At 33.7% G+C, this 27,270-nt stretch overlaps 10 protein-coding genes across 10 annotated transcripts; 5 read left to right on the top strand and 5 right to left on the bottom strand.

Moving 5' to 3' along the window:
- Window positions 1-32: 32 nt before the first annotated feature.
- On the top strand, window positions 33-4,028 carry SWI1 (Swi1p; the record flags this gene model as incomplete). The annotated part of the gene is made up of 1 exon (XM_003670337.1): window positions 33-4,028. The coding sequence occupies one exon, from the start codon at window positions 33-35 to the stop codon at window positions 4,026-4,028; it is 3,996 nt and encodes a 1,331-aa protein (XP_003670385.1).
- A 138-nt stretch (window positions 4,029-4,166) lies between these two features.
- Window positions 4,167-7,442, bottom strand: RAD1 (ssDNA endodeoxyribonuclease RAD1; the record flags this gene model as incomplete). The annotated part of the gene is made up of 1 exon (XM_003670336.1): window positions 4,167-7,442. The coding sequence occupies one exon, from the start codon at window positions 7,440-7,442 to the stop codon at window positions 4,167-4,169; it is 3,276 nt and encodes a 1,091-aa protein (XP_003670384.1).
- Window positions 7,443-7,738: 296 nt separating this feature from the next.
- MET12 (methylenetetrahydrofolate reductase (NAD(P)H) MET12) lies at window positions 7,739-9,754 on the top strand (the record flags this gene model as incomplete). The annotated part of the gene is made up of 1 exon (XM_003670335.1): window positions 7,739-9,754. One exon carries the CDS (start codon window positions 7,739-7,741, stop codon window positions 9,752-9,754), a length of 2,016 nt encoding a protein of 671 aa, XP_003670383.1.
- Window positions 9,755-9,966: 212 nt separating this feature from the next.
- RMI1 (Rmi1p) lies at window positions 9,967-10,734 on the bottom strand (the record flags this gene model as incomplete). The annotated part of the gene is made up of 1 exon (XM_003670334.1): window positions 9,967-10,734. One exon carries the CDS (start codon window positions 10,732-10,734, stop codon window positions 9,967-9,969), a length of 768 nt encoding a protein of 255 aa, XP_003670382.1.
- Window positions 10,735-12,988: 2,254 nt separating this feature from the next.
- Window positions 12,989-14,233, top strand: SKS1 (putative serine/threonine protein kinase SKS1; the record flags this gene model as incomplete). The annotated part of the gene is made up of 1 exon (XM_003670333.1): window positions 12,989-14,233. One exon carries the CDS (start codon window positions 12,989-12,991, stop codon window positions 14,231-14,233), a length of 1,245 nt encoding a protein of 414 aa, XP_003670381.1.
- An 818-nt stretch (window positions 14,234-15,051) lies between these two features.
- ERG10 (acetyl-CoA C-acetyltransferase) lies at window positions 15,052-16,248 on the bottom strand (the record flags this gene model as incomplete). The annotated part of the gene is made up of 1 exon (XM_003670332.1): window positions 15,052-16,248. One exon carries the CDS (start codon window positions 16,246-16,248, stop codon window positions 15,052-15,054), a length of 1,197 nt encoding a protein of 398 aa, XP_003670380.1.
- Window positions 16,249-16,792: 544 nt separating this feature from the next.
- On the bottom strand, window positions 16,793-19,078 carry SUV3 (ATP-dependent RNA helicase SUV3; the record flags this gene model as incomplete). The annotated part of the gene is made up of 1 exon (XM_003670331.1): window positions 16,793-19,078. One exon carries the CDS (start codon window positions 19,076-19,078, stop codon window positions 16,793-16,795), a length of 2,286 nt encoding a protein of 761 aa, XP_003670379.1.
- A 345-nt stretch (window positions 19,079-19,423) lies between these two features.
- TRM44 (tRNA (uracil) methyltransferase) lies at window positions 19,424-21,250 on the bottom strand (the record flags this gene model as incomplete). Its single annotated transcript, XM_003670330.1, has 1 exon — window positions 19,424-21,250. One exon carries the CDS (start codon window positions 21,248-21,250, stop codon window positions 19,424-19,426), a length of 1,827 nt encoding a protein of 608 aa, XP_003670378.1.
- Window positions 21,251-21,762: 512 nt separating this feature from the next.
- Window positions 21,763-22,865, top strand: PHO85 (cyclin-dependent serine/threonine-protein kinase PHO85; the record flags this gene model as incomplete). The annotated part of the gene is made up of 2 exons (XM_003670329.1): window positions 21,763-21,782; window positions 21,914-22,865. 2 exons carry the CDS (start codon window positions 21,763-21,765, stop codon window positions 22,863-22,865), a joined length of 972 nt encoding a protein of 323 aa, XP_003670377.1.
- Window positions 22,866-23,779: 914 nt separating this feature from the next.
- SVL3 (Svl3p) lies at window positions 23,780-26,620 on the top strand (the record flags this gene model as incomplete). The annotated part of the gene is made up of 1 exon (XM_003670328.1): window positions 23,780-26,620. The coding sequence occupies one exon, from the start codon at window positions 23,780-23,782 to the stop codon at window positions 26,618-26,620; it is 2,841 nt and encodes a 946-aa protein (XP_003670376.1).
- Between the last annotated feature and the right edge of the window lie 650 nt (window positions 26,621-27,270).

The following is a 27,270-nucleotide window of genomic DNA, read 5'->3' as shown; positions in this document are numbered from 1 at the left end:
TTGCTGTTATATTTATTACGTTCAAGGTTATAATGGATTTTTTCACATCAACAAATGAAAATAATAATAATGGGTCTGACGATTTTGAGAACTTTTTAGATACACAATCATTTGATCCTAATTCAAATGAAAACAATCTCAATATAGATTTTAATGGCAACAATAACAATAAGTTCTCTGGCGGAAATGGGTTGATGCCTAATATGTCTCCTTCAATGGGTGCTGGTTCACCATTTGATCCTCCTACTTCAACTAATATGAATTTAAATCCAAGTGGTAGTCTGTCACCGCAAGCTATATTAGCAAGAAATTCAATTATCGACCCAAATCAGTTACCCATTTCATCGCAACAACAAATATACTCTCCTATGAGTAATAATATGATATCAACAAACGGATTGGTTTCGACTTCTGCAGCTGCAACACCCCAACAATTACTATCGTTAAATGACAATGTTAGTGCTAATGCCAATGCTAATATGTCCCAATCACCTTTAAATACTGGGTTTAATGATCCCATGACTAAATCAAATGATAATGGAAATATTACCACAAATGATATCAATTTTAACAATACAGCTGAAAATGGCAATATGAATTTAGGTATGATGCAGAACAATAATGACAATAATAGTAATATCCAAACAAATAATATCTCCAATAACCAATACAACGACCGTACAGCCATGATGGCAGCTATTCAAGCCCAGAGGCAGCAGCAACAACAACAACAACAACAACAACAACAACAACAACAACAACAACAGCCTAACTCTGGTTCCCCATTTTCTGGCCAATATGATCAAATGCAAATACTACAAATGAAGAAAAGGCAACAAGAGAGATTTTTTGCTCTGCAACAAAAAATGTTACAGCAACAACGGCAAAATCAAGAATCACGTTTGCAGCAACCTCCAGCTTCCCTAGAATCCCCATCATTAAATGGAAGCCCAAGTCTTACTTCACAACAATTGATACAACAGCAGCAACAACAACAGCAAGTGCCTAGATCAACCAATGAACCACAGAATTTCCCATCAAAAATTCAAAATATCCGACAACAATTACAACAAGCTCATCGGTTGCAACAGCAACAACAACAAACACAGGCACAAACGAATCAACAATTTGCTTCTGGACAGTTTAATCCACAACTCCAGCAGCAGCAGCAACAGCAGCAACAGCTTCAACAACAACAACAGCAACGATTACAACTTCAACAGCAACAACAGAGAGCGTTACTGCAAAACCTAGATCCTGTATTACAACAAAGAATTTCAACAGAATTAAGCAATAAACAATATGAATTATTCATGAAATCTTTACTTGAAAATTGTAAAAGAAGAAATATGCCTATACAAGCAATTCCGGAAATAAATGGGAAAAGAGTAAATTTATTTTTTCTGTATTTGTTAGTCCAAAGATTTGGTGGTGGTGAACAAATAACAAGAAATCAACAGTGGCCAGCAATTACATCCAAACTGCAACTTGGTGATGCCCAACAATTAGAATTAATTTACTACAAATATTTATTACCTTATGAACAATATTTGATCTCGAAAGGCGGTATGAAAGAGACTCAGGCTAAAAGAATATTTATCCAACAGTTTTTGCAAGAATTGTTAAGAAAAGTTGGCCAACAACAACAACAACAACAACAACAGCTGCTGCGACAACAACCGCAACCGCAACCGCAACCGCAACCGCAATTCCCACCGGCTACATCACCCATTCAACCTAATACTATGACAAATAATATGGCTCCTCAGGAACCACAGCAACAACCTTATGATGTTAATAATATCCAAGGTATTGCTACTCCAATACCACAAGCAAGTAGACCAACCTCCAAAAAAGTCACCAAGAAACCAAGAAAACCAGCTCAGAAGAAGAAAACAAAGAAAGAATTAGAGCTAGAACGTAAAGAAAAAGCTGATCAAGAAAAACAGCAGAAAAAACAACTTGAAGAAAAACAACGACTACAATATTCATTATTGGAAAAAAAATTCAAAGAAGAATACAAGGCTAAACTTGCTAAATTGCCTAAAAAGTATAAAAGAACATTAATAAGGAACTATGAACCGGCAAGTAAAATAATTGAACATTTTAATGGGTATGATATTAATTATATTTCCCAAATAGGTGAAAAAATTGAGTCAAATAAGCCCATTTTTCTTTTCGCTCCAGAATTAGGTACGATACGAGTAGAAGCTTTAAATCTATCGTTACAATCAAATAATTTAAGTGAGGTTAATACCGCGTTGAACACATTACTTGTAGTAAGTGCAGATTCTCTTCTGCAAATCTCGTTAGATCAATATCCTGAATTACTTAATTCAATATGTTTATTGGGCATAAATTTAATGTATGATTTAGGATCCATTAGGGATGGGAAAGATGCAAAAGAAATACGTAAAAAGACAACTTTTACAGATAACTACCTTGATGAATATGATGTTAAATCATTTATAAGTTCAAAGACAAGCTCGTATTCAAGAAACAACCAACGAGTAGATGAAATATTCGAACAATATTTAAAACAGCTTCAGGATAATGATAAGGAGGAAGATAAGAATCAATCAGAGATAGAAAAGGTATTTAAAATCAAAGTTGATTCATTAACAGGGCAGGATCTAGAACAAATCCCCGTCATGCCGACTCCAGCACACACCCCTGTTCAAGACGGAACACAACCTAAGAAACCTTGGGAAAACGTAAGTATTACCGAAAATCATGATGGGAATGATATAGAAATTGTAGATGAAACAAAACAATCAAAGAAGAGCACACTAGTAAAATTAGTCCCAACGTCACCAAAATATCGTGGAAATAAGCCACATAACCTGAATGTACCATCATATTTAACGTCATTAAGAAACGTGAGGGATGAATTGGATACAATTTTTACAAAAGCTACAACAAGAGGTGCAGAAAATATAAGAGTTCTAATTAATGATCAGTTATCCATGATTTCTATGATTTTAAGAAATTTATCATTCTCAGAATCGAACTCTAAATTACTAGCGAAAAATCAATTCTTAAAAAGATATATATCGGATATGTTGTGGATAGTATTTTCTGAACCCGAACTTTTCTTATTTCATAGGAAATGTTTAAACTTCAAGAAAGATATACTCATAATTTTTACCAACATTGCTCACTTGTTTGAACTAGATTCGCCAATTGATTCCTTCTTATTTTTAATGTTAATGTTTAGCTTTGGTGAACCCAAAAAGCTGAGAAAGAATGACATATCGTCAGATCAATTATCTTATTCAGAATATTCATTGAATTGGGGTAGATATAACTCATTTGGTGTTGATATCTTGGCCAAATTCTTATCATTGAACAAACCAAATCGTTTGTTTTTTAAAGCTATTTTACTAGACGAATTTGATACCAATGAATTTGGGAAATACCACAGAGATACCCAGATTGTTAAGTCATTAATAAATAATTATAATAGCGGCGATGAGTTTAAACTTCGCAACGATTTATTCTCCTTCTTATTCTCAGTTATACCGTTCCAACAATTGAACTCAAATCCAACGATATTTGAAGCAGAACTTCCCACGATTTCTCAGACCTTGCTTTCCTTATTAGAGGTACTGAGGTTTGATGACGAGTCATCAAATTCAATGAAGAAGAATTTACCACTTATATGGCTAAAGTCAAATGAAAATATCGGTCTGCATTTGAGAAGGTTAAGTGATTTCATTAACACCGTTTCTCTCAACGCGCAAGAATTTAATCTGCTTCATCTACAGGAGTTTTTACCAATGTTGAGTGCAAGATGCATAGAACTGTTACGAACATTGATTGAGAGAAGTATTCAACTATCACAAAGCAATACATCTTTAAATGAGAACATAAACAATGAATTGCTCACAATTAATAATTTACTGCCTAAAGAGTCGGACTTCTTCATGATAGTGTCCAATCCATTGATAGACGAGCGTTTAGTTAAACAAACAAGGATACTCTACCATTTAACTAAAAGGATTTTATCTAAATGCACCACTGTCTAGAAAAATCTTATTCAACTAGGTCATGAAAATACCTAAAAGAATAATAAAATCAATAGTTTTTAATTTTTTGTAACATTAATAATATAAATATCACACTAATAGTAGTCCTTTTGTTGTTATCTATAATTACATACAGTTTTACATAAGTTGTTCTAGATGATCATCGTCATCGTCATCAAAATCCTCCATATTCTCATTACCATCTTCTACATCATCGTCTTTATCGGTACCTTCATTCTCTAATTGTTCATACTGGAAAAATGAATATAACTTCGTTGCTAACTCCTCATCATCCAGAGCATTGTAAATATCTTCTAAAGCCAGGTTACTCAATACATCATAATTCTTAAAATGCCTACGAATATTAAAATAGTCGACTTTAGAGATACCTGGTATGCCTAAGATCTTGGTAAAGAGGTTAGCGTCACTAACTGGCTTCTTATTTGTAGCAACATTCGTGTTCACCTTTGTTTTCCTGGTTGTACCTCCCATCCCAACTGAAAGTGTGGGATCGGGTTGTTCACGACCCAATTTCAACTCTAGTATGATGTTTACTGTTTGAAGAGGTGAAGATGACCATATAATTTTCAAAGTTGGGAATTTCATAACTAGTTTTGCTAATTTACTTTGAATTTCTTCTTGGGTCAGTTTACTAGATATAGGATGAATTGTAGATGATTCCTTAAGTTTATAACGCCTTTTCTCACTGAATGGTTCTAAGGAGAAGGATTGGCCTTCATCAAATTCAATCAATAAAGTAGGGTACTTATAATATTTCAGCATTTTTTTACATTGCAATTCTAACCTATGGTTTTGTAACGACCCTATTAAATCTTCAATAGATTTTCTTTCAATGCATATATCAGGGGTTATTATATAATCGCCCACTGTTAGCATACATGGAATGACCCGAACACCATATCTAAACAATAGCCCTGGCAATGATGCGTTAAATTCACGGGTATCCACAATGACGACATCGTGTGTGCTTTCATGTAATGCGGATTGGCCACCAGCGTTTCTTGTTGATGATCTTTTTAGTCTGTTTAGTTTCGACTTTCTTGCAGCGAGGTTTTTGTAATGGGACAAATCTTCTAATGTTTCAAAATGTTGAGCTAAGTTCGCGTTTTCCCTGATTAGCCTTGTGAATGCATCTTTCTCCTTCTTTATGGCAGTCAGGTGTATCTTTTCTTCGATACTATCTCCATAGTACATGAAGTATACTTTGGGTGGCAAGTTCATGTGGATAGCACGGTGAATTTCCACTCTTCTAACAAATGATAGGTCAGGTTCGAATAAGATGATATAAGATGGCATGATTTCTTCAAGAGAGGCATCATCATTAAGATTACTGAATTTCTCAATAATAATTTGCTTATTTCGATTGATGTATTCAAAATTCTCCATTCTCTCTTTCCATAACTCTTCAGTTACACCATCATGAGCAGCAGGAAGGATTTCCTCTTCTTTCTTGGAGGGCAGAACAGCAAATTCTGAGTCTATATCATCAATTTTTATTTCATCAAGGTTTTCTTCATCAAGATCTACATCATACTCTGTACCATGTATTTTAGTTAATTCCTGTTCTAAGTCATAATCTTCAATTTTAGTTTCAATGTCCTCGCCAGTACCAGCGGTCCTTAAGCGCTCGACAGCTGCTACAACTGAAGCGCCTCTCGTTCTCCTTCTCTTGGTAATAATATCTTCTTTCGCAAAAGCTGCACTGACATTTAACTCGGCATTCGTTTTATTATCTTTTGATTGCGCTTCCAGCATTATTGCCTTACGTTCTTCTCTTAATGACTTATAACGATTTAATTTACCCAGCATGAACTTTCTTATACCATTTTTCCTATCTGAGTTGAATAGGATTCTTGAAAGCTGTATGCACGTACTAGTATCAGAACACACGATCAAAGTTGTGCCTTGGACATCTCTTGTTGTTCTTTCATGTGCAATATCATCTAGAATATTTATTAGTTGTTCCCACTTGGGCATTTCTTCCAATGAATATTCGTTATTGTCAACGACCCTCTTTTTGGCATATGATATAACTAATTGCGATTCATTTGCCATTAACCAGGGGGATTCTGTATATTTCCTGGATACGGAAGGTTTATTTGCCTCTAAACTTAATTGAATATTCTCGTAGAAATCTACTGCATCAGCGTTAAAAAAAGTCCTTAAAAGATTTTTTAAGAATTTGATATCTTTCACTAATTGTTTTGATTCAAATGATATCCGATGCCAATTGGGAATCATGATAAAATCGATGGACCTTAAAAACTTGATGTCAAGAGCATTATCAATGTTCCACCATTCCAACGATAATTCTGGATTTTTTCTGTTTAATTCTTCAATACACTTTTTAAGACATTCTATTAAACCGAATTGGATTTGTGACATGGAATTGGTCAATGAAACCTTTACTTCAATGACCGAATTAGTGTTGTTAGAGCCACTTTTAGATAATGCATTCAAACATGATGAGATTTCTACACGGAACCGTGGCCAAAGTAAGACATTTTTCAATCCTAGTTCCTTCATTTTAGTAAATAATGGGGAAAACTCCATGACAAAGGATTCTGGTGATTCTGAAAAGGCCTGTATAAATCCCCATTGATATTTAGATCTGTAAATTTCTAAAATAAAAGATACGTTTGAGTGTGTCTTCAAATTTTCTGCGTTCAATACGACCATACCTGTTACTCTATTTGGATGGAGAATTCCCGATAACAAATCCACAATTAAGATTCTTGATGTGACACTAACTATACCACCGGTCAAATAAAGTTTTCTTCTCTTTTCTACGCTAGATGATTCTGCAGTAACTATACTGAATGTTCTTTCAAAAGGTGACATTCCATCATCATCCAGATCATTGGCTTCAATCCCAGAATCCTCCACGGAAACCCAGGATAACTCTTGTAGTTCTTCTTGTATTCGTTCGTTATCACGAGAACTGGCGTTAAGAACTATCACTAATGATCTCTTCAAACGGCCCTCAATTTTCGTTGGAACTGACAGCACATGCAATAAGTTCGCTATAATATTTATCATCCCAAGTCCCTTACCCATTATTACCAGTGGATTCTCTGTAACGAGGACATTCTCTACGACTTGTTGCTGGAACACCAATGGTAATGTCAACTGGACATCTACAGCTCTAATATCCTCTATATTAGGTTTATAATTTTGATCTCCTTCCTCTTGATTAGGTATTAGTGGATACAGAACTGGTTCAGCGGATTTAGCATCAGCCTGAGACTCCTCAATGTCATGGTTGGGTGGCTGTTTTGGCAAATCCAAATCATGTTCCCTTAATCTTCCTGCTTGCTCAGCGTTCACTTGTTTGGAAAGCTCTAATTGTAGTTCTTCTTCATCAGATTCATCTTGTACAAATAGTTGCGACATAGCACATTGGGATAGTCAACGTTATCACGACTTGACGACTCTAACTCTGGTCTTTTGAACTTCATGTATTGTTGTTTCCCTTATCTAATTTAGATCGTCTTGCTATATATCTGAATTTTCCCATTATGCGATGCTCGTCTATGCGATGACAAGAAAAAAAAACTTTCCAAAGAATCGATGAATTCATAGTATGAAAAGTGCTGAAGGAATTAAGAACTTTATAAAACAAGTCTGGGAAAGAATAAATTGAAGAGCAAGCTATCAAGTTTAGGAATCTAGAAGCTCAAGTGTACAGAATGTCAAGACTTTCAATTAAAGAGCTATATGAATGCAAAGCCACACCGTCGATCTCCTTAGAGTTTTTCCCACCTAAAACAGACTCAGGTACGAGAAATCTTATGGAACGTATGGGTCGTATGTCTGCTATGGATCCACTTTTCATTACTGTTACCTGGGGAGCTGGTGGTACTACTTCGGATAAGACCTTAAATTTGGCTCAATTGATATCTAAAGAATTCAATGTGCCCGTCTGTATGCATTTGACATGTACTAATATGGAAAGAAGTGTTATCGACGAGGCTCTGAAGAAATGTCAAGAAATAGGGATTAAGAATATCTTGGCGCTAAGAGGTGACCCACCTATTGGGGAGGATTGGATAGATAGTGATGGAAACCCAGAATATGAATTTAAACATGCTATTGATTTAGTTAGATATATTAAGGAAACTTATGGGTCTGAGTTTTGTATAGGTGTTGCTGCATACCCAGAAGGTCACTATCAAGAAGATAGCGAGAATGCTATACAGGATCCAGTAAAAGATTTAGTTTATCTCAAGGAGAAAATAGATGCTGGTGCAGATTTTGTGATTACTCAAATGTTTTATGACGTTGAGAGATTTTTGGCGTTTGAGCAATTATTTAGAGATAATATATCTATGAATATACCCTTATTCCCTGGGTTAATGCCAATCAATTCATATTTACTATTTCAAAGAGCTTCTAAGTTATCGCATGCATCTATTCCTGAAAAAATATTAGAAAGATTCCCACCAGAAATACAATTTGATGATGACTCAGTTAAATCCATTGGTGTGGAAATTCTAATTGATATCATTGAAGAAATTTATAAGAGAACATCAGGCAGAGTGAGATGTTTCCATTTCTATACGTTGAATTTAGAAAAAGCTATTGCACAAATTGTTTCACAATCTCCCACATTATCTCATATTCTTGAAGAAAATGAATCATCTTCCGATGATGAAGTTACACCTCAAGAAAATGGTATTGCCACAATAGACGCTGATGGTGATATTGTTATTGAAGATATCCCTGAATCTAATAACGACGATTCTGACGAAATAATGATAGATGGGGGTAACGATCATGGAACTAAAAGAAGAAGACGTTCTAGTACGGTATCAACTGAATTCATGATGAATCGTGCCCTTGTTACACAAGGTAGAACCAATACAACAAGAACGAATCAAGGTATGGTGGGAGCTCCATCTAAAAAATTTGTTATATCTATTTCTAAAGGTTCTGGTGCATTAGGTCGTGATGCTACTTGGGATGAATTCCCTAATGGTAGATTCGGTGATTCTAGATCACCTGCATATGGTGAAATTGATGGTTATGGTTCAACAATTAAAGTTAGTACTAAGAGAGCATATGAACTTTGGGGTCAACCTAAAAGTTTGAAAGATTTGAAATCCATATTCATTAAATATTTAGAAGGTTCTATAGATGCATTACCATGGTGTGATTTAGGTTTATCAGCAGAAACAGGATTGATTCAAGAAGAACTTATACAATTAAACCATAGGGGATATCTTACATTAGCATCTCAACCAGCAACAAATGGATCATCAAGTACAGATAAAATATTTGGATGGGGTCCTAAGAAAGGTATTGTTTATCAAAAAGCATTTGTAGAAATGTTTATTCATAAACAACAATGGGAAAATGTTTTAAAGCCAAAGATTGAACATTATGGTACTAGAAAATTTAGTTATTATGCTGGTGATTCATCAGGTTCATTTGAGTCTAATCTAGATGCCAATAGTTCGAATGTTGTAACATGGGGTGTATTCCCAAACAGCCAAGTGATACAGACAACTATTATCGAAGAGAACTCTTTTAAAGCATGGCGTGATGAAGCTTTTACTATTTGGTCAGAATGGGCCAAAATTTTCCCAAGAAATTCTGTGACGAATATATTTTTAAGAGAAATGTTTTCTGAATATTGCCTGATATCGATTGTTCATCATGATTATATTGAAACTGATGAGCTTTGGGACATATTATTAGATTGATAGAATAATTGATGTGAGGACTCATTATAATATATATAGTATATATATTTTACATAGTATAAATATCCTTATACTGTTAATAACAGTATTCTACTATATTTTTTTTTTCGTTTAATAGGAAACTAAATGCATAGACTGGTATGTATAAATATACAGTTCACCGTTCTGAGGGGTGCTTCTTCAAGAGTGAGATCGATTGGTTCGTTTTTGTTTCAACTACCAGGAGCCTTTCTCTTCCTTTTGTTCTGTTGTTTATTGCCTTTGGAAGTTTCTTTTTCGCGATCTAACTTAGCTTCTAGGTATGCAGACATTTTGTGGTCCCTATTCTCATTCCACACTCTATTAATACCCCCCAAGAAGACGACTTTGGTATCACTTATAATGAAGACACCTTTATTAAAAATTGTTCCAGGTTTAATAACTATTTTAGAGCCTAACATACAAGATATCCATGGTAATGGAGTAGAATTTATCGCGAAAAATATATCTCCATTCTTGGATTGTAACGTTAATTTAAACACTGCTTTCGTAGTACTATTATTACTATTATTATTATTATTGTTGTTGTTGTTGTAATTATTGGTACTTGCAATATTGTCAATCCCAGTTCTATCTATATTATCATCTGCATCTACATCAACTTGTGTGACAACTTTATATGTAGGAGGGGCCTTCAGTTGCCCCGATCGGAGTCTATCAACTTTCTGATTCTTAGGGTCTAATTTCACTTTAATATCATCCACTTGAGCCAATTTTGATTTTGATATATTTTCCACCATTAAAATTTGGAAGAGTAATTCCCTATTAACTTTACAAAGTTTCTTTTCTAGGATTGCTGTAGTAGATTCATTAGGGAACCATGGTTCATTTTGATATGCTCTGATGATCAATTGTTCTCGCGATCCTAAGGAGGATATGTTTGTCGGGAGATCAAATGTTCCTGTGATATCTTGTGAAATGATGGATGTTGGGAGGGACATTGCAAGTATGATTACTTCTATGAAAATGAAAAGTAAAAAAAGATCAGTATGCTTTCCAGGTAGTACTACTGTTATAGTCTACGATTTTGAATTGAAATGACGGGTTTACATTGACTCTTCATTCTTTTCAATGACATCTGTTGAATTCAGTGTTCTCGAGTGAGCATTTTTTATCCAGTTAATGCCCGTCAATGGGTTTTCAAAAGGGATCGTCTGTAAAAAAGGAAGTAGTCAAAGTTAGTTAGTGACAAGGAAAAATACGTACGTACGTAGATACAAACGAACTTGCATAGATCAGAGTAGGTATATGATATTGGTGAAGGAAGGCTACGAGTGGAGGTCAGGATACAGTATTGTTAGTATAATTTCAAGTGATGCTAGACTAACATTAGCATCTGTACCTGTAACTTATGAGGAATTTTTGATGACATGGAATATCTTCTCACATATATAGTGGTGACTATCAATCGAGCCCAGATTTTTCCCGGAATGAGCTTATATTTCTATTGCAGATTGATATATTAGTGTGTTGTTATTAGTATTGTTTGCCTCAATTAAAATCAATTACATACGTATAGATTCGAGTAAAGATCAAGTAAGAGAGAAAGGGCTACTAACCGGAATGCAATGGTTGCCCACACAAAAATTGAGACCTTGAAAAAACATTATAAAGGTTATGTTAACGTTAAGTTGTTTTCAAATATACGTTCAGTTCTTCCGAACTAAGGCCCATGAACTTTTAAAGTTTTTTGAATTGGATTGACTTGAGGAAAATTGGCAATGGATTGAAGAAGAATAATGGAGCATCTGTTGTTCGGAAAAACATCAAAAATCCACCAACAAATTTTTAATCGGAATTTTGCCTTTCTGCAGTAAACGTACGTACGTAGTACTTAGTAAATATACATGAGACCGCCCCAATCCATCTTTGCTACAATTTACCTACCACAAAAACTATTGGTGAATCACATAACGAAATGAAATGATTATAATTAAATCATGTGGAAATAAACCCGTTTTTGTTTTATTTCCACGGAGCATTCTCCCCGCGGGTATTGATTCTTTTTTTTCTTTTCTTTTCTTTTCTTTCTTTTTTTTTGTTCTGGTAGCGAGCACTGTTCTTTCTGAGACTTTTGGTGTTTCCTTTAGGGAAATCAAACCAACCAAACCGAATAAGGAAAGAGACTCCGGAAAAACTAAACTGGACGCCGGGCTCGTGACGGTAAGGACGGACACACGCACGGACGCATGGCACGATAAGGTAAGGTAGATAGATGGATGTGTTTTTTCTAGCAGCTAATATGCGTGGTTTCTATTAGAACATTGCAGGAAAACACTTTGTTGTTTTCGTTTTTGTTTTTGTTTTTGTTTTTGTTTTGCCCCGTATTCCCATTTCCATTATTTCTCGCTTCCAAACTACCGAGAGAAGACCGTAGAGGGTAGACCGTGGTTCTTTCAACTTTTTTCGGAACTCTGCAATTCTGCCTCCGGATTTAGAGATTCTTTACCAGAGTTGTGATCACAGTCAGATCACAGTCAGATCACAGTCCACGACCATGCTTGACGGCAGCCTTTGAGGGGAAAAAATAATGTCACAGGAAAACAAAAAAGAAAACTCACGTAGGAGGCAAACATGGAAACACACGCATGGCATGCTGGCTACATTTTCATTTAAGGAAAGGACGCAGGGTGGTAACAAAAAAAAAACGGACCGGATTGTTTGAAAAACTGAAATTTCAATGCAAGAAGATAAACAGTTAAAAGTTACTTAATTAATTAATTACTTCCGTCCGTTCTTATATAAGTCCCTAGGTACAAACAAGCGTGCGTATTACTTACACCAAAAATCCCCCCTCGAGGAAGAAGGCTTCGTGGTTGGTCGGCCGCAAGAATGATCCGAAGGGAGTTTTTCCGAACAAAGGTCAGTCCCTTTTCTTTGTACATGGTTTCTTTAGCATTCATGCAACTTGTAACTTAATTTGACATGAACAAATTCGTAAGCACATAACTGTCAAAGTAGTAAGCATGTTTTAACACTTGTTTGCTTAGATTCCTTCATTTGATTTCTTATATAATATCTATTGGTCATATATTCTTTACTTTATTGTTGTTGTTGTTGTTGTTGTTGTTTTCACTCATTTCGTCGGTTACTTATGATTAGAACACCAGTGTAATAACTCTCTTTCAGTCGCGATTTGCTACAACAAAGGAAGAACAAAAGTCCTTAACAATATAACAAAACATATAACCGCAAATGTTGACTAATTGTCAGATCAATAATCTTGTTCTGAGATCACAAGTCGGTTCTGGCGCCTTTGGTTTAGTTTTCCATGCTATAGATATCGTGTCACAACAGGAATACGCTATAAAAGCTGTATTAAAGACTTCGCCGAATGACTCGAACAATTCAACTAATGACGAAAAGAAACAAATTAAGAAAAGCACAATATTACAAGATAAATTATATCACTATTTTAAAGAACATCAAAATAGAATATATTTGCCATCCGTTGATTTAGAATCAATAAAAAACTTGACTGAACAACAATTATATTGCATACCGCATTATAAGGAAATTAATTTCCATTTAAAAGTTCATGATCATGCTAATATAGTTACCATCCACCAAATCTTAGAATCTCAAATTGCTACCTTTATAGTAATGGATTATTACCCCATCGATTTATTCTCTTCAATAGTAGAACATAAACATTTCTCAAATGATGGTTTGTTAGTTAAGAAAGTCTTTTTACAACTTTGTTCAGCTTTAAATTATTGTCATCAACAAAACATCTATCATTGTGATATCAAGCCAGAAAATATACTATTAGATAGATTCGATAATATTCATCTTTGTGATTTCGGGTTGGCTACTTATTCTTCATATTTAGCTCCAAATACATGTGTGGGTAGTTCTTACTACATGGCTCCAGAAAGAGTATTCTGTAATGGTAATGGTAATGGTAATAACAACGATAATAACGGCATTTGTAATGACCAAAATGTTTGTTCTAGTTTCCCAACTATTTCAGGAGATATTTGGTCATTAGGTATAATATTGATCAATTTAACATGTATAAGAAATCCATGGTTGAAAGCTCATCAATTGGAAGATAACACATATCATCATTTCGCTAAAGATAATACAATATTACAAAAAATATTACCAATCTCTAATGAATTTTTCCAATTACTATCTAATATTTTAAAGATAAATCCATTTGAAAGATTAACTATCAATAGTTTGATTCAAAACGTGGAGAATTTGGCATCATTTACCGTCGATGGTCCATTATCTTCTGTGCCACAACTAATACCAATCTATGATAACAACAATTATTATAATATCAATGCTGTTACTCAACCAAATAACAATAACTCGTTATCTTTGAATGAACTCATCAACGATTACGCAGATGACCCAAATGAAGAAAATAATAGAAAATGGAAGCATATTCAGCTCATCTTTAGAAGATACACCATATCAATCCGAAGTTGATGATTCAACGATAAAACATCATACAAATAATACTATTGCAGCATATCTAAATCAACAAGATATGGTTTCTAATAATAACTATGACCTTGAAAAAGCTTTATCATCAATAACAGCATGCTCTACAAACGCTCTAGCAAACACATCAAATGAACTTCGATATGAAGAAGAACAATACCAATCAGAAAGATGGTTACCTAATTACTGAAATTACGACGCTCATTTTGATTCTAATGAACAATACTTTACTTTTTTTAATGACACTTCCCATAATAGTATTCCTCTCACACACATATACAACAACTTAATTTTTTAATGACCCCAACATAACTCCAAGCTCATAATGAATAATATACTTTTATACTACCAAGATTACACATATATAATATATAGATTATAGACTATAGAAAAAACAATAAAAAATAATTAATAAAATTTTTCGTCGAAATAGAAAGTTTTGAACAGTTTCTAAGTTTGAAAATTATGTAGGTTTAAAGATTCCGGAATAAGTTGCCGTTGAACCTTCCACAGTTTATACGTATATCACAAATTTCATTAGAAAAAGAAATATGCTACTGTAATAAAATAAATGAATAAATATTATGAATCTTTTATAACTTTTATATAAAAACAATCATCTGGCAAGTGAGTTTTTCCTCATATGATCCTATTCATAGAGATTGGATAAGAGGTTCCTTACCGGGGAAGTACTGATCGGCCATGATCTTGAATTAGGTTTTTTTATATTAGTTTTCTACATATAACCTTTTATCTTTTTGTTCTTGTATTTTTTCACAGTAATAAGAAATTGATCAACAATTTCATAGTCTTTCAATGACAATTGAAGAGGCACCACCACCACCATTACAAATAGCAGCAACACCCAGTCTCCCCTTTTCTTGATTTAAGATAGATAATAATGTAACAACAATCCTTGCACCAGAACAACCTAATGGATGACCAATGGCAACAGCACCACCATATACATTCACTTTGGATGGATCTAATTTCAAAATCTTAGTATTAGCTAATCCAACAACAGAAAATGCTTCATTAAATTCAAAAAAATCAATAGAATTAATATCTTCAATACCAGCATGTTTTAATGCCTTTGGTACAGCTAAAGATGGAGCCCAAGTGAAATTGGCTGGTTCATGAGCTGCTTCACCCCAACCTCTTATCACAGCTAATGGTTTTAAACCTAATTCATTTAATTTTCTTTCAGACACTAAGATGACCGCAGCACCACCATCGTTAATTGGAGATGCATTTGGTGCAGTAACAGTACCATTTTCCTTTTGGAAAACAGTTCTTGCACTCTTTAATTTATTAATATTCAATTTACCGGGTTCTTCATCTTTGACAACTTCCATATCAGGTTTACCTCTAAACCCCTTAATTATTACAGGAGCTATTTCATTCTTAAATTTCCCATCATTTTCAGCAGCCTGAGCCTTTTGATAAGAATCAATGGCAAAATTATCTTGCTCCTCTCTAGAAATATTCCAATCACTTGCACATTTCTCAGCATGAACACCCATAGCTAACCCATCATAAGCATCATTAAGACCATCCCTTTGAACACCATCCACCAGAACAGTTTCCCCAAATCTAGCACCACTTCTAGCCGCAGGCATATAATAAGGTGTATTAGTCATAGATTCACATCCACCAGCGACTACAACATCAGCAGTACCACATTTAATACTTTGAGCCCCCAAGATGATCGCCTTCATAGCGGAAGCACAAACTTTATTCACCGTAGTAGCAATGATAGTGTTTTTCAACCCAGCAGCTAAAGCAACTTGTCTAGCCGGAGCTTGACCCAAATTGGCAGACAATACATTACCGAATATGATTTCATCGTAGTCTGATTCTGGATTCAATTGTGGGACTTCATCCATGACTGCCTTGACAGCAGTGGCACCCAAATCAATGGCAGTCTTGGATGATAATGTCCCTTGGAATGAACCAATCGGAGTTCTTTTGGCTGATACGATGTATACGTTGTTAGACATGAGTGCAGGTAAATTGTTGATGGTATTATTTGGCAGTGGGGGTTTTCTTTAAAGGTATGTTTTGTTGTTGTTAATATCTTATTTGGAGTCGCCATGTCCACTATTTATATATATACCTACATAGTATAAAACTCCACCTTCTTATGCCCTGGCGTTGTCTTTTCCATCGGTAATTTCGCGTTAAAGAAATGTTGCTGCCGCTATTAAACGAGAACGAGAGTTAAAGAGGCCAAAAAAGTGGACGATGATGAGGAAAAGAAGAGAGGAAAGAGCATTCGGCTTATTTTCATTATTTAATTTTTATTATTTGGATGATCATTTGCATTCTAGTTGTAGTATTACAGTTCCGATATGACCGTAGTGTGGTTTATTATTAGCTTTAATTCAGAGTGTATAAATACATGAAATGTTCATTATTAATATTATTATTATTTACAGGAATTGTGCGTAGTCTATAGTGTATATTCTATAATATTAAGTGGTATATACCGCAGATTGATATTTTTTACTCAAAAAAAATGCATAACGCCCGTTTCTAGAAGTCCTAACGACGATTCTTAACCATTTTAGGGTTTTTTGAGTTACGAATAGAAGGAAACTTTCTAATGTATGGATTCTTGCTTAATCTATTAAGTTTCTCGAATATCATCATTTCACAAAAATGTTTCAGATCAGTGGCAGATTCTAAATCAACAAAATAATTTGGGTATCTATTGCTTAACCAAAAAAATAACATGATGATATTATATAATGCCTCATATCGTTCTAATCCATAGTCATCGTTAGTGATATTTTTGTATTGCAATATATAGAATGGGAATGGATACGATAGCAAAGTTCTTGTTTCCTTCTTGGAAATAGTCAAACAAAATTGTGAAAATGCCTCTTGTACCATCGGTAGGTTTTTAACAGGTGCATTGCTCAATTTTAATTTATCTAAAAAAGGAATATCTTCCATATCTTCAAACAGTTTTATCACATTAAATTTATTATCCAGACCAGAAACTTTGAATAATTTGTTAGACCCTGCTTCCAATTGATCTGATAACGTTTGTAATAATACCCCGACTTTTGTTCCTGGTGGAAATCTAATCATTAATTGTTCACATATCTTATCAGTAGGCCATATGACAGCTTTCTTTAGATATTCTATTGGTGCTTCAATACCTTCCTTTACTGAATCCAATACCTCGGTATGCAAGCTGGAAATCGAACCTATAGCAGGCCCATTACCTTCGAACTTAAATCTCCCAGCTCTCCCTCCGATTTGTTTAATATTTGAATTCGTTAACTTCATCAGTTCTTTTCCATTATATTTCAAGTCAGTGGTGAAAATAATTCTATCAATAGAAAGGTTTAGTCCCATTCCAATAGCATCTGATGCAACCAAGACATGACATTCTCCTTCATTAAATAATTGAGCCTGTTGAACTCTCGTTTCTGGAGGCAAGGAACCATAAATAACTGCAACTTTTAAGTTAGTCTTGGCTTCAATTTGTAACTTTAGATCTAAAATTTTCTTCTTAGAGAATGCTACTATACAATCACCTTTACGAAGACTGTAAAGCCCTCTTTTTAAAACTTCTGATTCAACTTTTAATTCGCCTAACCTTTCATACTCATTAATAGTCAGTCTATCACCCGTCAATTTAATAATTTTAGATATCAAGGGTAAGGCACTTTTCTCACCACATAAATGGACTTCACGAGCCTGGACGCCCAACAACGCATTTGTCCAGGCCCAACCTCTGTCTTCATCATTCATCATTTGAATTTCATCTAGCACGATAACATCAAATTTTTTATTCAAAGGAATCATTTCCACAGTTCCAGAAGTTAATTTGGCTGAGTTCCCCATGGAATCTAAATCTTTAATAATTTCCTCGCCAGTCAATAAATTACATCTAATCCCTTGGGATTTAAAAGTATCATACACTTCTCTAGCTAACAATCTCAAAGGGCCAGCATAATATCCACTTTCAGATGTTTTCAACTTTTGTAACGCCTTATATGTCTTTCCTGAATTAGTAGGTCCCAAATGCATAATAATATGTCTTTTCATCTTCCTGGCTTCTACGAACCATTCAGCTGGGTCTGATATATTTACCTCTGCATTTAAATATGGATTTGGATCAATTGTATCATCTTCGTAACATGTCGGTATGATTTCTTGTCCGTAGATATAATCAAATGTTTTGCTTAATAGATAATAATATTTGTCACAAGTTGTAATAGTCCTCTGTTCATCAGTTTTTCCCAGTATTTTGGCCCACGTATTAGAAGCAAAACTATTACATTTAGCAAGTTGACATATAAGATGCTCGGGATTGCATGGTTGTATCATTTGAGATAAAATTGGTTTATATTGTGATATCGATTTATCCAAATCTTTCTGTTGTAACTGTGCGTAGATGTAATCTCGAAGTTTGTTCCAAACAAGTCTTTTCAATTGAGATTCGTTCTTATCGAATGATTTCATTTTATTATGGAATACTTGATTCATGGCCATATCCAAATTCTTTTTAAATTCTAGATCTTTAGTATAAACGTTGTTATATTTCTTGGGATTGATTTCAAATTGGAATCGTTCGATGAAATCATTTCTTTCTATCTTTGGTATGTTTTTAAATTGTGGTTTTCGAATTAACCAATTCTTATTAGTAAATATACCATTATTATTAACACTTTGAGCTCTTGTATTACTAGCGTAATTATTATTATTTCTCGTCCTAGAATGTATGAAAGTCCTTCGGAATTGAATGGATTTAATTCGTACTTTTTTATGGCAGTGATTCCATTCTACCTTCGAAGGATAGCACCATTTTAACATTTATTTTTTATTTTTGGTGTAGTTGAAGATGGTCGGTGATCTGCTGGTTGGTACTGAACAGAATCTTAGGGTCGATTACATTGCAAAATAAATAAAATATGCAATTTACCTTTTTCCAATTCTGTATTATATCTGTTCGACTTTGTATAAATTGTCCGCGAAACTTGAACACTACTTAACGGAATTTCTCATAAATAGTGCGTAAAGTGAGAGTAAAATATTTATATATTTCATGGAAATGACTGAATTAAATATGAGAAAGGTATAATTAGGTACTCTATTTATGATTTATTTATTTATTATTTATTATCTATTATGTATTATATGATTGACTATTTATATTTTTTAATGATTTCTTGGACTTCTTTTCAACAAAGCCATTGTATTTTCTACCCATGAATCATGTCCACTATCTTCTATTATAGATTCATATACAGCTTGTGTTGGGAAGTTGCCCAAATTAGGATTAACACTACCAATGACAGCTGCATTTCTTGTACTTGGAATTCTTAACATTTCCTTAGAAATATCCCAACCAACACGAGATGCAATATATTCCACATGATCTACTAATCCAGCATATGTACTGCTATTATTTGTGTTTACTTTTTTATTATTATTATTATTATTATTCTTACTGTCAGTTACCTTCTTCCTTGGATAGAATCGTACTCTTTGACCAGATAAATTATGAGAACAACATGGGATTACCATGAATGGGTAACCTAATAACGGAATCCAACACGTCAATTCATCGGAATGATTACCTATAATAAAAGTATTAGATGGGAATTCAGCAACATTAACTTGTGGAGATGCCAATAAATCAGCACTAGAATAAACTAATGTAGCAGGTGCAATTAATTCATGAGACACTTTAACTGGGAACATTCTCCCATTATGTTCCAAATGAGGAGCTCTCTTTTTAACTTCCGGATGTGGACGTAATAATACAGATGGGATAATTACTTGTTCTTTCAAACAATTCCGTACTTCTTGTGGAAAAATGGACCATGATTTACGACGTCTAGCATCGATACCAATACCTTTAATACCTTCAGAGATTAAAATGTAACAAAGAACACCATTCCCACATCCTAAATCTCTAAATTGCATCTTATTCTTAAAACTGTATTCATCATCGTCAGCATCACTGGATTCGGTTTTGTTTTTGCTGGAAGCGGGATATAATTGTATCCATAATTCAATTAAGAAGGCGGCAATAGCTATATCTTCGAAGACATGTTTTTTTGGATCAGTTGATTCAGCCCAATTATCAACCAAGAATTTTGAATATTTTTTCTTCAATAGAATATACCTATCTTGAAATTTAACTTTATCAACTACTTGGTCATGATTGACTCTTTTTTCATAACCTTGCATCACACCTTTTGAATGCTTATAACTTGTTTGTAATAATCTATATGCTGTTCTAACTACACGTTGAGATTCGTCTTGTAATAATTGTATATCATCTTGGAATGGTAAATAATGTACAGTCAGTATTTTTTCATGCAAAAGGATCCCAACAGATTTAACACGAGGGATATAGAATGGATAATCATCTTCTGCTTCCACATGAGGAGTATAAATGATTAATGAAGTGGAATTTTTGAATTTTTCAGAGGAACTATTCATTATTAAACATGTTTGATTGATTAATGCGTCTTTTGATGGATTTCTTGGTATAATTCTCCTTACGAATTCTTTATAAAGTATTAGGTTTAAATCATTTTCTTTGAAATTTGAATGTCTTGGAGTTATATCGTCAATACCAATGGTACGAGCTCCTAAATCTTCTGTGATTTCGAAATTTTGGATCTTAGATTCAAGAATCTTCAATTCAGATTCATCATCATTTGTATCAGTACCGGGGGTTGTCTCTTGATCATATGTAATTTCTCTTAGAATATCTGCTCTTAAAATAGCAGTTGAATTAATATTAGGTTCTCTAATCAAATTAGTCATTGCTCTTTCAAAATGTTCCTTACCGAATTCCACTGGTTTTGTAGTAGTGTACATGTTTAGCCATTGTCCACCGAGGATTGACTTTTCATTTATTATGAATTTGAAACCATCATTATGGCCTGTTGCTGATGATGATGATGATGATGATGATGATGATGAATTCTTACCCATCTTGTTATTATTAGTTTCTTTTCTCGAGGTCATAGCAAAGATGATTGTTTGTCGCAGTATGATTTTTTTCAGTGGTGTAGGAAGTAATGACAGTTTAAATGCTAACTTGACTCAATGACGACGTATGTATGTATGTATGTATGGAAAGTGTCAGTCATTGATCTAGTGCTTGCTACATACGTACGTCTATACATACATAGGCATACTCATCACTGTTTGTTGTTTGTTTTATAAATTTTTCACGAATTTTTCACTGCCAAAATTTGGCGCCCACATAATAATATGTAAGTATGTATGTCGAAGGATCCGATCACGTGGGCACACAGTTTGTAAAGTTTCAAACCAACTGAGGGACAAAGCATATACATCTATCTATGTATACACATACATATGTATCATGGACAGTTTCAACAAGTTCAAGTTAGATGGCTTATTATATCAAAGAAGTCTTGAAGGAACACAATCATAGGAGATATACTATTGTTTAGATCTATTCCACCCACATTTATATATCCATCTCCAACTACCAGAACCATTATTAGAAGATGTCTTCTTCATCATCACAGTATGCATTATTATTCATCAAGATTCGTCTAAATATGGAGTTGCCCTAACACATTACTAACATTAATTTTTTTTCAAATTCTATTATTATTATGATTTAATAAATTTCATCTTTGATTTTTTTTGCTATAGATTCAAACAATTGGAAAAATTAGGGAACGGAACATATGCGACTGTATACAAAGGTTTAAACAAATCCACGGGAGCCTTTGTTGCTCTTAAAGAAGTGAAATTAGATTCCGAAGAAGGAACCCCGTCCACTGCGATCCGTGAAATTTCACTCATGAAAGAATTAAAACATGAAAACATAGTTCGATTATATGATGTTATCCATACAGAGAATAAATTAACATTAGTATTTGAATATATGGATAATGATTTAAAGAAGTATATGGATTCACAAAGTACTGGGAATACACCACGTGGGTTAGAATTGAACCTAGTTAAATATTTCCAATGGCAATTATTTGAAGGATTAGCATTTTGTCATGAGAATAAGATATTACATCGTGATTTAAAACCACAAAATTTATTGATTAATAAGAAGGGACAATTGAAATTAGGTGATTTTGGGTTAGCTCGTGCCTTTGGTATCCCCGTGAATACATTTTCTAGTGAAGTGGTGACGTTATGGTATCGTGCACCTGATGTTCTTATGGGTTCAAGAACGTATACTACATCTATTGATATTTGGTCATGTGGTTGTATCTTAGCGGAGATGATTACTGGGAAGGCATTATTCCCTGGAACTAATGATGATGAACAATTGAAATTAATATTTGAAACTATGGGGACACCATCAGAGGCTACATGGCCAGGTGTATCTACTTTACCTAAATATAATCCAAATTTTGCTCAAAGATTACCCAAGGATTTAAGAATGGTTTTGCAACCATATTGTAAAGAGAATTTGGATGATAATGTGTTGGGATTGCTGAATGGATTGTTACAATTGAATCCAGATTTAAGATTGAGTGCCAAACAAGCATTGCATCATCCATGGTTTGCTGAATACTACCAACATTTTTCTCCTGAACAACAGCAACAGCAACAGCAACAGCAACAGCAACAGCAACAGCAATAGTAACAGCAAATGATTGAGAAAGTACAGTAAAAAAGAACAAAAGTACATATGACATATTACATGGCATATATAGATATATATTATTATTATGAGAGTACCACTAGAGTGTAGAATAAAACAAGGCATAAGCTACATATGCTAAATGTGGCAAGACCGAGTCACATGACCTGATAGTCCATTCCTCCATATCCTGCCTTCTGTGTCTCCACGCACGTGCATGTCTCTGTTTCCATATGGTTTCCAAACGGTTTCCAAACGGTTTCCAAATTGGAAGAATTGAAAGAAATGGGAAAAATGGAACTGAACTGAACTGAAACACCAAGGTGAGCAGAACAACTTTCGGAAAACAACACGAAGGGAACGCACAGAAAGAGTGTGTCTGGGAGAACGCAACGTTAGCGTAACGTAACGTAAAATAGAAATCGGATCAACAGTCGACAACCTCGAGAAAACAACACTCGGACGTTAGACACGCTAGATACACTAGACGCTACTTGCTCGAACAAGAATCACTCCCAATTCTATCATACCTGGTGCTTAATTTACTTTCATAGGACCTCTGTTTACTTCAAAACCAAGATCTTCCCCGAGGATAATATCAGCTGGAACACCGTTTAACGAAAGTGGCTTGGAAGTTTCAATAAATAAACAAGCAAGCAAGCAAGCAAGTTAGCAAACAAACAAACTAGGAAAAATAAAAAAAATAAAACGATCTTTTTTTTTGTTTATTCAAGACGAACTCTGAAAGTCTTGTTCAAATCAATAGAAAAGAGTAAAAAGATTTATTCAATCATCACATAGATCTGCATTACAATAGATAGATATCTGCGTTCCACATCATATCCTATAACTAGAGACTTTTCATAATTTAGTTTCGTTCACTCGCTCAACATACAACATTTTAACACAAAATCATGTCATCTTTAAAAGTTTTGACGTTGGGGAATAACCCAAATATTGTATTATATACTGCAAGATTCCAATTAGCTAACAGTGTAGAACTATATCATGTAAGTGACTCCATATCAAACACTTTCCAGATTGAAACCATACATTATGGAATCGATAACTTTAAGTTACAAAACCATTTCAATTCATTAGAACAACTAATGAATCATTTCCAAACAAATGAGGATTCATCGGTATTGGATTTGATCATAATGAGTGCATCATCATTACAAGAATTATCAACATCTTCCGCTCAATTAAAACCATTGATCAACTCTAACACAAAAATCTTCTTAGAGAGTAGTGGATTCATTCAATTAGAACCATTCATGAAACTATCAATGAATTCCCCTCAATCGAAAATCTTTAGTTTGATTTCAAATTATGACATTCGTGAAATATCTCCAAATCATTACAAGCAATTTCAAACCAACAATAATAAGTCATCATCATCATCATCGTATACAATCTATTTAGGTGATAGTACTACCACTTCAGATCAAAATAATAATACGAAATATACCAAAAATATTTCAGGATTATTACAAACATTCCAAAGATTATTCCAAAAATTATTCCCAAGAGATCAAATAGATCTTTGTAATTTAAATTCTATGGACTTCCTTAAACAACAATGGATCATGGCAATCCCCAAGATTTGTTTCGATCCATTATTAATCATGTTAGAAGAAACAAACCCAACTGATTTAAATAATCAAATTCTAGCTAAACCATTGATCTCAGGTTTAGTCACTGAAACTTTAACTGTAATGAAAAATATGAACATTAATTTAAAATCAGAAAATTTAGAAAATGAAGATGATTTATTAAAGTATTGGAATTCATTATATTCTCCTACTCAAACAAAAAAGGATGATAAAAACGAAATGATGATGCCAAGTTTATTGTATCATTTCATTCATAAGACTGCTCCGTTGGATATAGATTTGATCCTTTTACAAATTATATTATTGGCTGATGATCATCAAGTTAAGACCCCTTATTTGGAATTCTTATATTCTATCCTAATTCAATTACAAAATTTAAATAATGGGAAATCAAAATGGTTTATTAGGAAAGATGAACAACAACAACAACAACAACAACAACAACAACAACAACAACAACAACAACAACAACAGCAAAACGTAAAGTTGAACGAAGAAGAAAATAACAATAAGAGTATTATTGAAAAACTAAATGAAAAGATTTCAACTTTGAAAAATTCAAATGATGATTTATTGCATAGTTTGGAAAATTTTAAATTGGAAAATAATAATTTGAAAAATCAATTAAATTCATCAAATAAGGAACTATCATCAAAGGAAAAGCAATATCAAAATCAAATTAATGATTTACAGGACAAATTACAAGGTTTAGGAAAAGCTAACATTCAACAGGAACATTCAAACCGTACTACTCCTTCGATTAATAATAATAAAATACAAGATATTCAAAAACAACAAGAATTGGAAGATAATTATAATTCTACAGGAACTCCTAATTTGAAAGATTTACAAGATTTTGCAATGATGAATGTTAACTACGGAGAATCACCAATTAAACAAAATCAAAATCAACCTCAGCAGAGCGTAGGTGTAAATGCATCCAACAACTCATCTTCCTCATCGGGAAACTACCAACCGAACGATATGAATAACACAAACAATAATAATAGTAATAATGAATTGGATACTGATACATCGCTAAAGGAACGCGAATTAGAATTACGAAGAAAAGAATTAGAATTACAAGAACGTGAATTGGAAATTCAAAAGAGAGCACTTCAACAACAGCAACAACAGAGATATTCATCCAAGCAATATAATGTGAATAATGTAATGCCACCGCAACAAATGATGATCAATGGACATAATAGAAGACCATCTTATCCTCAACAACAACAACAGCAATTACAACAACCTATGAATATGCGTCCAAATAGAGGAATGCATGGAGCTGCTCCAACTGCCCCACCCTCAGCAAGTAATTTCATTGATCCAATTTCTTCAGGTAGATCCTATAGTAATGGAAATAATATCTCAACATATAGTGGTGGTGTAGGACCTTCAAGAAATGGTAATCCGATGATGATGCAACAAAATGGATTCCCAATCAAACCAACAAGTAGGAAAAATAGAAATAGTAATATGCCAAATCTTGGCCATGCTTCAACAATGGGTTTCAATAATAAAAATAATAATTTTAATAGACCACCTAATCAACAATCACTTCCATCATCCGCTGCAAATAGTCAAAGTCGTTTGAATTCAATGTCAAGTCATTCCATCCCTGCTTTCCAAAACTCAAACAACAACATGAATCCAAGATTCCCACAACAACAAGATCAACAAATGATGATGGCTAATTCGGCATCAAGAATGAGCATGCCATTATCTTCAAAACCAAGTAATTTGACCATGAATGGACAACAGCCCCAACAACAACAAAGACAATTCAGCTCAAGTACAGCTATAGAACATAGCCAAAGTAATCCAAATATGTCAACAAATTCAGTATTACATAACAATTTTCCATATCAACCTCCCGCTAACAACTTAAATACCAATAATGGTAATAACGAGGACAACAACAACACTGCAGGACCAAGTACTCCAGTCATGCCACAGCACGTTCCACAAATCAATATACATCAAGCATCACCTGCTCCTACCTCGTCTACACAAGATACAAATACCACTCAAATGACAGAAGAAAGCGCCCCCGGTGACAATAATGATGATAATGGTGGTAAAAAGAAGAAGAAAAGTAGATTTGGATTATTTAAAAAGAAAAATAAAAAGTAGTTATAATAATAAGACTAGACTACATTAGACTAATTTAATTTAATTTATAATTTTTTTAAATATACTTATATTATACCAACCATTCGTGTTATTTTTTTATTAAAATCATCATCGAATTTGTTGTTCGAATAATTCATGCTCATTACTGCAGTTCAAAATTACTCAAGAACTACAATAACTCAAAATGATCTGGAAGAGACTCCTTCGCACATTTTTAAATTTACAAAATACAATCATTGTTATTATACTAGAGTATGCGAAGAAGGTTTGTTCTATGCATCAACAGTATATCTATACAATTGTTATAGTTCGCACTACGCCGACTTAAATTTGAAGGAAAACAACTAGGTATATTTCAAAATGTTAACGATTCCCTATATATTAGTGCGTTTAGGATAATATGTTGAAAAAAAAGTGGAATACGTATCGTCTTGCTTTCACGAGTGTGCTAAGAGAAATGCGATACTTTTGTTTCATGCAACTATAAATATCAAGCTGGAACCATTTTTCTTCCTCTTATATTCATTACAAAAATTATTGTTTTTGTATAATAGTTCCTCTATATAGTAGAAGTGAGCAACAATCAGGGGATCCAGTTTACATAGTTCTCTAGCTACTTGAACTTGTCGCTTTGATAGTACATAACGTGA

The sequence above is a fragment of the Naumovozyma dairenensis genome, chromosome 5 (genome assembly GCF_000227115.2).
Source record: "Naumovozyma dairenensis CBS 421 chromosome 5, complete genome".
NCBI classification, from domain to species: domain Eukaryota; kingdom Fungi; phylum Ascomycota; class Saccharomycetes; order Saccharomycetales; family Saccharomycetaceae; genus Naumovozyma; species Naumovozyma dairenensis.
The sequence above is the reverse complement of the archived record's forward strand: the minus strand, read 5'-3'. Positions and strand labels throughout refer to the sequence as shown.